The sequence below is a fragment of the Mustela nigripes genome, chromosome 4 (genome assembly GCF_022355385.1).
Source record: "Mustela nigripes isolate SB6536 chromosome 4, MUSNIG.SB6536, whole genome shotgun sequence".
In the NCBI taxonomy this organism is placed as follows: Eukaryota; Metazoa; Chordata; class Mammalia; order Carnivora; family Mustelidae; genus Mustela; species Mustela nigripes.
In genome coordinates this window covers 55,089,617-55,101,233 of record NC_081560.1, presented here as the reverse complement: position 1 = coordinate 55,101,233, position 11,617 = coordinate 55,089,617, and the positions used below count along the sequence as shown (strand labels likewise).

The following is an 11,617-nucleotide window of genomic DNA, read 5'->3' as shown; positions in this document are numbered from 1 at the left end:
TTCCTGTCACATGTGGGTTGGTAAAATATACAGAATCTCCAATATTTAGCTGGATGAAAACAATACCTCTCTTGGCTCATCTTTAATTTGGTGACTAGACCCACAAAGGCACTTTGGCAGCCCTTTGTTTTTCTTGCAAAAAGCAATAAACATTTATGCCAGCACCACAAGCCACAGCCTCAAGGGCAATAAATAGAGAATCAAACAAATAAATGGGAAGAATAGAATAAACTATGCTTCCCCAGGGATGGCTATAATTAATGAGTGATTTTAAAAAATAAGTGGATTCTTTCCCTTTTAAAAAAATGTGATTTTTGAAAGGAGGAAATGGATGAACCATGTATTTCATAGATAAAATGGAAACTTGAAGTACAATAGCTTAGTACATTTGTAAATGCCTCTCCTAATCCTCCCACTACTATGGCCCTTGAGATGACACAGGCATATTACTTCTGAGTTATAACAATAGAACGTACCTATTCTTAAAGCTGTATGTTCCTACCTTGACTGATTGATTTAAAAGTAGCCGGAGTAATCTGCTAGTAGATTCAGATAATACTAACACATTGACTAGGATCATTATCCATGACACTCTAATATTGCTATTTCAATCTCATGCTTTTTTAACTGAATCGAAGATGTCATTTAGTCACAAACTCTATGGGGATAGAAACAATACAAAAGAAAATTTTGCCATTTCAAAATGCTTATTAAGATAAAAACATTATGGTTACTAGGTACCAGGTGTAGAAGTGACCTTTTGGAATATCTGCCAGATAACAGTGATTCACCCTTTTTGGGTGAATTGTTTATACAAGTCTTCATGAGTTCTAGTAAGTTCTCACAAGTTAGAGTACCGAAAAACCATGTCATTCCTATCGGACTGGACACCATCTCCAAACTGGGCTGGATTCTTTCTCCTGAGAATTTGTTATTGGGACTGAGGGCCAAAGAGTTACTCTCTGTATGGCTGGGACTGTAATGTTTGTAGGGAATGTCTATAAGTGATCAAGAGAAACTCAGTAGTTTGCAATAATTTCTATTCTTTCTGGAGGTCCAACTTCATTCTTGTTTTCAAGTTCCTATGGCAATGCTGAATTTGTGTAACAACTCTCATTCCCACCTTTTAAGTTTAAGGAAATTCTAGCAAGCTTCTTTACTTGGGAAAAAATAAATTCTAAACTATGGGATTATGGGAAGAGAAATCAATATACTGCTTATGAAATTCTTGTGAGTCCTTTGCTCCAACAGAGCCTGTCAGAGTGGAAAATGTTAATTTGATGGGACAAGACAACGTGGCTCTGAAAAACAAAGTAAAAGAAAAAATGTTGTTAATGGCATGAACTCTACAGGGAGTAAAGACTGAATTACATCATATTAAGGTAGGCTTAAGTACTTTTCTCTCCTAAGGGTAGATTTACTCAGACCTTTTGCGTGCATTAAAGAGCAGAACAAAGATTCTGCCCATTGGGTCTTCTGGACTAAAAGAGTAGCCTTGACTCCATGGTTGTCTTTTATAATTCTGTAATCTAGCCTTAAAGTAGTTAGAGGTTATAAGGAGAAGAATTAAGTGTGTAATTTATTCATTCATTCAACAAATCTGTATTTACTGCCTATTATGTGACCAGCAATGTACTAAGTACTTAGGATTTAGAGGCAATCTGGATCGACTGTGTTTTTGTAAATTGGAAGGAGATAAATGTTGCTGCTCTCCTGGAAGAGGAGAGGGAGGATTTCTTGGTTCCTAGGCTACAATTTTTCAAGAAGATGGTTCTGGCTTCAGCTTGACTGATTTTAAGAATTCGGATTGTTATCAGTTCTCTCCATCTCTGTGGCTCTATTGTCCTGTCTATTTTCCTGATGATAGGCTCATTCCATATGACAGTAAAAATAGTTACTATCACCTTTGATCACAGTTAGTGATCTGTATTAGATCTTCCAGGGCACCTAAGCACAATTGAATATGCAAGAATTTTGTTAGGGAAAGTGCCTGAGAGAGAATTGGGAGGGAACTGGGGAAGACAGGGTAAGCTATAAGACCACACTGTAAATCTGACGTGGAAGGAAAGTTAAGTAGAAGTGTTCTAGGTTGCTATGTAATCTAAAGAATGTTCATAGAAGGGCCATCAGGGAGTCCTCAAGTCAAAGCTGGTTGTTAGAGAACAACTGTGTTGCCCAGGCATGAGTCTGCTTTACATTCATGCTGCATACCAACACAGCATGCCAGCAGTAGAGAGTATGGCCTTGATGGAGACGTAGTTAGAGATTTCAGAGTGCCGCAGCTAGGGCAGTTAGCTAATTAAGCTCCGTTGTTTGGGAGGTCTGTGAGGCTTATTCCCAAGGAGGTTTAATGATCTCTAAGTAAGAACACAAGCTTCTCTAGTACAGTATAAAAATTGGTACTCCAAAGCTCCCCCTGCCATTCACTGAATCATAATTAACTTAATTTTCTTAAAACATAATTAGCATAATTAACATTAATCAAAATAACTAATCACTTAGTTATTTTAGAAATCATAATTCCTGAGGTGGGTAATATTGGGTCCCATATTGGGTCCCATGATTTCATAACCACATGTTAATCCATGGAATAGAGGAGAGGTGGTTTCTAAAAGGAATATTACACAGAAAACTTAGTAGATATGCACTCATATGCATGAGTTTATATACATATTAATGTATGCGTATGTGCATGTGATGCACCAAGACGTTAGTGCTTTATTTGACCTTTAGTTTTAAAATAAGACAAATGAAATAAATAGTAAACAACTTGAAGATAAGTTTTCTAAAGATAAATCCATAAAATAAAAAGTGTTAGTTAAGTTTAATATTGAAGTTGAGATAATGGATTCTCTAATATGATCATATTAGTATACATTGCATATATTATATCAATCTGTAGTGACCTATAGTATATGTATAAATTATATAGAGATTATAAATTGACCTTATCTTTTGAGAAGAGGTGATTTGATGAGACAGTTTTCCGCAAGTCTCTTTCATTTTTGCACATCTTGTGAATAAGAGGCATTTAGAGCTTTTGCTCCAGCCAAACTTTTCAAAGATGTTTATATAGCTAACGTCATAGAAAATAAAAATCATGTCTCCTCCATAATGGAGGGCATGTTGGTTTTCTTTGTTGTGTAATAATGATAACATCTTCCTCTGGAGCAAACGGTTAGGCAGTTTGCTTACAGCCATTATAAATGAATAGACTCCCTAAGTGTAGGGTTTCTTAGCTGTACTGCAAGCGCTCTTCATGCACACTATCTACCTGGGACCCACAGCATTATCCTCAGGACACTTGCGCGGGAAAAGGAACTGACACAGCAAGAAGTTCAAGCTGCCTGGTGTGCTATGAATAATTACAGTGCTGTGTTCCTCACCCAGGAGTCTCATGTTACACAAGCATTCCATGAAACTGTGAGAGACTAACTCATTAGCTTGCAAGTAGGTTGAAATGTTATTCTTTACAATTTTTTTATTAATATATAATGTATTATTTGCTTCAAGGGTACAGGTCTGTGAATCATCAGTCTTCCACAATGCACATCACTCACTATAGCACCTATCCTCCCCAATGTCCATAACCCAGCCACCCTATCCCTACCCACCCTGCCGCCCAGCAGCCCTCAGTTTGCTTCCTGAGATTTAGAGTCTCTTATGGTTTGTCTCCCTCCCGATCCCATCTTGTGTCATTTTTTACCCTCCCTTCCCTCCCCTCCCTCCTTCCTTACCCACCACAGCCCCTGGCCCTGCCTCTCAAATTCCTCACATCAGAGAGATCATATGATAATTGTTTTTCTCCAATTGACTTATTTCCCTTAGCATAACACCCTCCAGTTCCATCCACATTGTTGCAAATGGTAAGATTGTATTTCTTTTGATGGCTGCATAGTATTCCATTGTATATATATACCACATCTTCTTTATCCATTCATCTGTTGATGGACATCTTGGCTCTTTCCATACTTTGGCTATTGTGGACATTGCTGTTATAAACAGCAAGTGCAAGTGCCCTTTTGGATCACTACATTTGTATCTTTAGGGTAAATACCCAGTAGTGCAATTGCTGGGTCGTAGGGTAGCTCTATTTTCAACTTTCTGAGGAACCTCCATACTGTTTTCTGGAGTAGCTGCACCAGCTTGCATTCCCACCAACAGTGTAGGAGGGTTCCCCTTTCCTGCATCCTCACCAACATCTGTCGTTTCCTGACTTGTTAATTTTAGCCATTCTGACTGGTGAGGTGGTATCTCACCTTGCTTTTGATTTATATTTCCCTGACGCCAAGTGATGTTGAGCACTTTTGCATGTGTCTGTTGGCCATCTGGATGTCGTCTTTGCAGAAACGTCTGTTCATGCCTTCTGCCCGTTTCTTGATTGGATTATTTGTTCTTTGGGTATTGAGTTGGATAGGTTCTTTATAGATTTTGGATACTAGCCCTTTATCTGATATATCATTTGCAAATATCTTCTCCCATTTTGTCAGTTGTCTTTTGGTTTTGTTCATGTTTCCTTTGTTGTGCAAAAGCTTGTGATCTTGATGAAGTCCCAAGAGTTCATTTTTTGCCCTTGCTTCCCTTGCCTTTGGTGATGTTTCTAGGAAGAAGTTGCTGCAGCTGAGGTTGAAGAGGTTCCTGCCTGTGTTCTCCTCAAGGATTTTATTGGATTGCTATCTCACATTGAGGTCTTTCATCCATTTTTTGTGTGTGTGGTGGAAGGAAATGGTCATTTCATTCTTCTGCCTGTCACTATTCAGTGTTCCCAACACTATTTGTTGAGGAATCTGTTTTTTTTTTTCCGTTGGACATTCTTTCCTGCTTAGTCGAAGATTTGTTGACCATAGAGTTGAGGGTCCATTTCTGGGCTCTCTATTCTGTTCCATTGATCCATGTGTCTGTTTTTGTGCCAGTACCATACTGTCTTGATGATGACAGCTTTGTAATAGAGCTTGAAGTCTGGAATTGTGATGCCACCAGCTTTGGTTTTCTTTTTCAACATTCTTCTGGCTATTTGGGGTCTTTTCTGGTTCCATATAAATTTTAGGATTATTTGTTCCATTTCTTTGAAAAAAAACTGGTAGTATTTTGATAAGGATTGCATTAAATGTATAGATTGCTTTAGGTAGAATAGACATTTCACAATATTTGTTCTTCCAATCCATAAGCATGGAATGTTTTCCCATTTGTGTCTTCCTCAATTTCTTTCATGACTACTTCATAGTTTTCTGAGTACAGATTCCTTTCCTCTTTTGTTAGGTTTATTCCTCGGTATCTTATGGTTTTGGGTGCAATTGTAAATGGGAACGACTCCTCAATTTCCCTTTCTTCTGTCTTACTGTTGGTATATAGAAATGCAACTGATTTCTATGCACTGATTTTATATCCTGCTATTTTAATGAATTCCTGTATGAGTTCTAGCAGTTTTGGAGTGGAGTCTTCTGGGTTTTCCTCATAAAGTATCATGTCATCTGCAAAAATTGGAAGTTTGACTTCTTCTTTGCCAATTTGGATGCCTTTTATTTCTTTTTGTTCGTCTGATTGTTCTTTTTGTTGTCTGATTGCTGAGGCTAGGATTTCTAGTATCATGCTGATTAGCAGTGGTGATAGTAGACAGCCCTGATGTGTTCCCGACCTAGGGGAAAAGCTCTCAGTTTTTCCCCATTGAAAATGATATTTGCTGTGGGTTTTTCATAGTTGGCTTTGATGATATTGTGGTATGTATCCTCTATGCCTACACTGTGAAGAGTTTTGATCAAGAAAGGATGCTGTACTTTGTCAAATGCTTTTTCAGCATCTATCGAGAGTATCATATGGTTATTGTTCTTTCTTTTATTAATGTATTGTATCACACTTATTGATTTGCAGATGTTGAACCAACCTTGCAGTCCAGGAATAAATCCTGCAGATGGGTCATGGTGAATAATCCTTTTAATGTACTGTTGGATCCTATTGGCTAGCATTTTGGTGAGAATTTTTGCATCCATGTTCATCAAGGATATTGGTCTGTAATTCCCCTTTTTGATGGGTCTTTGTCTGGTTTTGGAATCAAGGTAATGCCGTTCTCATAAAATGAGTTTGGAAGTTTTCCTTCCATTTCTATTTTTAGAACAGTTTCAGGAGAATTTGTATTAATTCTTCTTTATTTTTTTTTAAAGATTTTATTTATTTACTTGATAGACAGAGATCACAAGTAGGCAGAGAGGCAGGCAGAGAGAGAGGAAGGGAAGCAGGCTTCCCCTCTGAGCAGAAAGCCTGATGTGGGGCTCAATCCCAGGACCCTGGGATCATGACCTGGGCCGAAGGCAAAGGATTTAACCCACTGAGCCACCCAGGCACCCCTTAATTCATCTTTAAATGATTGGTAGAATTCCCCTGGGAAGCTGTCTGGCCCTGGGCTCTGTTTTTTTGAGATATTTTGTTGACTGCTTCATTCTCCTTGCTAATTATGGGTCTGTTCAGGCTTTCTATTTCTTCCTGGTTCAGTTTTGGTAGTTTATATGCCTCTAGGAATGCATCCATTTCTTCTAGATTGTCAAATTGGCATATAGTTGCTCATAATATGTTCTTATAATTGTTTGTATTTCTTTGGTGTTGGTTGTGATCGCTCCTATTTCATTCATGATTTAATTAATATGGTACTTTTGTCTTTTCTTTTTGATAAATCTGGCCAGGGGTTTATCAATCTTATTAATTCTTTCAAAAAACCATCTCCTAGTTTCGTTGATATGTTCTACTGTTCTTTTGGTTTCTGTTTCATTGATTTCTGCTTTGATATTTATTATTTCTCTTTTCCTGCTGGGTTTAGGATTTCTTTGCTGCACTTTTTCTAGCTCCTTTAGGTGTAGATTTAGATTGTGTACTTGAGACCGTTCTTGTGTCTTGAGAAAAGCTTGTATTGCTATATACTTTCAGGACCACCTTTGCTGTGTCCCAAGAATTTTGAACAGTTGTGCTTTCATTTTCATTTGTTTCCATGATTTTTTAAAATTATTCTTTAATTTCCTTGTTGGCCCATTCATTCTTTAGTAGGATGCTCTTTAGCCTCCATGTATTTGAGTTCTTTACAACTTTCCTCTTGTGGTTGACTTCTACTTTCAAAGCATTGTGGTCTGAAAATATGCAGGGAATGATCCCAGTCTTTTGGTGCTGGGTGAGACCTGATTTGTGGGTCCATGATGTGATCTATTCTGGAGAATGTTCCATGTGCACTAGAATGTGTATTCTGTTGTTTTGAGATGGAATGTTCTGAATGTATCTATGATATACATCTGGTCCTGTGTGTCATTTAAGGCCTTTATTTCCTTGTTGATCCATTGCTATAGTGATCTGCCCATTTCAGTGAGGGAGATATTATTGTATTATTGTTGATGTGTTTCTTTGATTTTGTTATTAATTGTTTTATATAATTGGCTGCTCCCATATTAGGAACATATATATTTAAAATTGTTAGATCTTCTTGGACAGACCCTTTAAATAGGATATAGTGTCCTTCCTCTCTTAGTATAGCTTTGGCTTAAAATCTAATTTATCTGATATAAGGATTGCCACCCCAGGTTTTTTTTTATTTCCATTAGCATGGTTAAATGTTTTGCACCCCCTCACTTTAAATGAGGTGTCTGGAGGTGTCTTTGGGTCTAAAATGAGTTTGTTGTAGACAGCATATCAATGGGTCTTGGTTTTTTTCTCTCTCTCTTTTTTAAATCCATTCTGATCACTGTGTCTTTTGATTGTGGCATTTAGCCCATTTACGTTCAGAGTAACTATTGAAAGATATGAATTTAGTGTCATTGTATTGCCTATAAGCTGACTACTACTGCATATTGTCTCTGTTCCTTTCAGGTCTGTTACTTTTAGGCTCTCTCTTTGCTTAGAGGACCCCTTTCAATATTTTGGTATGGCTGGTTTGGTGCTTGCAAATTCTTTTAGTTTTTGTTTGTCTTGGAAGCTATTTATCTCTCCTGTTTTAATGAGAGCCTAGCTGGAATAGTATTCTGGGCTGCATATTTTTCTCATTTAGTGCTGTGAATACATCATGCTAGTCTTTTCTGGCCTGCTAGGTCTCTGTGGATAGGTCTGCTGCCAATCTACTATTTCTACCATCATATGTTATACACTTCTTGTCCCGAGCTGCTTTCAAGTTATTCTCTTTGTCACTGAGACTTGTAAAGTTTACAGTTTGATGATGGGGTGTGGACCTATTTCTATTGGTTTTTGAGGTGGGGATTCTCTGTGCCTCCTGCATTTGGATGCTTGTTCCAGTCACCAAATTAGGGAAATTCTTTGCTGTAATTTGCTCCATTATACTTTCTGCCCCTCTCTCTTTCTTCTTCTTCTGGGATCCCAATTATCCTAATATTGTTTCATTTTATGGTATCACTTATCTCTCAAATTCTCCTCTTGTGGTAGTTGTTATTCTCTATTTTTCCCAACTTCCTTATTCTCCATCATTTGGTGTTCTATATTACTAAATCTCTCTTCTGCCTCATTTATCCTAGCAGTGAGAGCCTCCATTTTTTATTGTACCTCACTAATAGCTTTTTTGATTTCAGCTTGGTTAGATTTTAGTTTTTATTTCCCAGGAAGGTATTTTATTTCTCCAGAAAGGGATTCTCTATTATCTTCCATGTTTTTTTCAAGCCCAACTAGCATGTTGATAATCGTCATTCTGAACTCTAGTTCTGACATATTACTAATGTCCATTTTGATTAGGTCCCTAGCCATTGGTACTGCCTCTTTTTTTTTTTTTTTGTGAGTTTTTCCACCTTGTCATTTTATCCAGATAAGAATAGATGAATGAGAGAACAAAAATACTAAAAAGGTAACAACGACCCCAGAAAAATATCCACTAACCAAATCAGAAGAGACCCAAAACTGGGGGAAGAAGAAAAGGGGGAAAAAAGAGAAAAAAATACATACTTACATATATATGTGTGTGTGTGTGTGTGTGTGTGTGTGTGTATACACACATATACATATTAGATTGGTGAATAGAACAGAGCCACACACTTGATTTTGGGTATATTTTGGTCTGTTAGAAGAAACTACCTCCCAAAATTTTAAAGAAAGAAAAACTTATATATAAAAAAATAAGGGTAAACACGATGAAGGGATGAAATATTACTATAAAGATGAAAACTTAAAAAGAGTCTAAAAAAGGAATTGATTAGATAAAAAGTTTGTTGAAAAAAGAAAAAGGAAAAAATGTGATCAGACTGAGACTGGAACAAAGCCATGTGCTAGATTTAGGGTATATTTTGATTAGAAGATACTGTATTCCCAAATTTTAAAGAATGAAAAACCTATATGTATACAAAAAATAAGGCTAAATACAAGGAAGGGATAGAATATGACTATAACAATGAAAACTTTAAAAAAAAATTAAAGGCTTTGATGAGATAAAATAGTTAAAAATGTTAAAATAGTGGTGCCTGGGTGGCTCAGTTGGTTAAGCAACAGCCTTCTGCTTAGGTCATGAAACCAGGAGTCCTGGGATCAAATCCCATATCGGGCTCCCAGCTCCATAGGGAGTCTGCTTCTCCCTCTGACCTCTCCTCTCATGCTTTCTCAAATAAATAAAATCTTTAAAAAATGTTAAAATAGGAAAGATTAATTTTTTTTTAAATAGAAAAGTAAAGCAATTAAAAAATTTAACTTTGAAAGACTAAGGAATCATGGGGGAAAAGCCATGATTTCTATGTGTTTCTTTCCCCTAGCTCTGGATTTCTGCAGTTCTCATTGATCAGTGAACTTGGTCTTGGCTGGATGTTCTTGCTGATCTGGGGTAGGGTCCTGTTGCCATGATTCTCAAATGTCTTTGCCCAAGGCAGAATTGCATCTCCATTACAGGGGCCAGACTAAGTAATCTGCTCAGTTTTGGTCTCAGGAGCTTTTGTTCCCTGAGTGCTTTTCATACAGCTTTGGAGGATGAGAGTAAAAATGGTGGCATCCCAGTATCTGGCCCCGTAGGAGTCAAGAGCTCAGGGCCCCCCTCCTCAGTGGAAATACACTTGCATACACCCAGAGTGATCAGCAATTCTAGAAACAGAAAATCTATGACTTTCTGGAAAGTAGGACATGTGGAGAAATGAACCTGAGGTGATAAACAGGAAGAGAGACTGTGAGGGGAAGGGCCAGCTCCCAGCAAGTGGTAGAAGAACAGAGCACAAAATCGGAACTTTTAGAAGTCTACTCCAACTGAGGGATGTTGCTCCAGAGGCTAAGTGCAGGGTGGGGATGGGAGAGCCCTCATGGGGACAGTGTGGTCTCAGGACCTGCAGGGTCACAAAAAGACTGGGGGTGCCTGAGTGTGGCAGAGTTCCCAGGTATCAGAGTGGGAAAGCTGGCTGCAGAGACAGAGCCAAGGAATGGGCTCCCAGCTCGGGGTTACCTTAAAACATGATCCAAGGCACAGTTGGGCTGCTGCTCTTTGAGCAGGAACCCCATAAGTGGCAGATACAGGGAGACCCCATCCTTCCTCCTCCCAGAGAAGTGACATGGGATCACTCTGCAGGAATCAGCTGGGTTTGGAGACTCCAAAAGAGGCCATGAACCAGAGATCACAGGCTGGATGAGCATGGAGTGTGGCCAGAGATCATGGAGACTGAAGTGACTGATACTCTGGGTGTATGCAAATATACTGTCCAGGATGAAAGCCATTCGGAGTGGGTATCTTGTGTCCGATTCTCACCCAATAGCAGCAATCCCATTATTGTCTCCTGTGGCTGGGACAAGCTGGTCAAGGTATGGAACTTGGCAAACTGCAAGCTGAAAACCAATCACATCGGCCACACGGGCTACCTGAACACTGTAACTGTCTCTCCAGATGGATCCCTCTGCGCTTCTGGAGGGAAGGATGGCCAGGCCATGCTGTGGGATCTCAACGAAGGCAAACACCTCTATACACTCGATGGTGGGGACATCATCAATGCTCTGTGCTTCAGTCCTAACCGATACTGGCTCTGTGCTGCCACAGGCCCCAGCATCAAGATCTGGGACTTGGAAGGCAAGATCATTGTAGATGAACTAAAGCAAGAAGTTATCAGTACGAGCAGCAAGGCAGAGCCACCTCAGTGTACCTCTCTGGCCTGGTCTGCTGATGGCCAGACTCTGTTTGCTGGCTACACAGACAACCTGGTGCGTGTGTGGCAGGTGATCATCGGCACCCGTTAGAAATATGGCAGAGCTTTAGGAATAAAACATTGGTTTTCTGAAAAAAAAAAAAAAAAAAAAAAAAAAAAAAAAAGATGATAGAAGATCATCTTCTCTTCTATCTCCTGTTGAGTTTGTAGGTGTTCAGAATGCTTTGGTAACTACTTAGTTGAACTCTTGGGACCTGATGATATTTAGGTCTCCTATTCTTCTGCCATCTTGCTCCTCCCCCACTCCCCACTCATTCTTCACAGTTCTTAATAGATGCAAGTAAATGAATGAGATTCCAAATATGTAATATACTATTTGTGATAGACAGCAGTATGCATGACATTCAGGATTTTGTAACTGAAGGAAACCTTTAGATCATCTAGTTCCCAACTGAAAAGTTAAAACAGTTAAAAGAACACACACTAGAGAGGTTAACAAAATTGTTCAAAGTAACAAATTGATAAGAATCAGTTAA

At 38.6% G+C, this 11,617-nt stretch overlaps 1 protein-coding gene across 1 annotated transcript; it reads left to right on the top strand.

Annotated features, from left to right (window-relative positions):
• Positions 1-10,596: 10,596 nt before the first annotated feature.
• LOC132016301 (small ribosomal subunit protein RACK1-like) lies at positions 10,597-11,217 on the top strand. Its single transcript, XM_059397528.1, has one exon. It carries the CDS (start codon positions 10,597-10,599, stop codon positions 11,170-11,172), a length of 576 nt encoding a protein of 191 aa, XP_059253511.1. The 3' UTR covers positions 11,173-11,217.
• Positions 11,218-11,617: the final 400 nt, after the last annotated feature.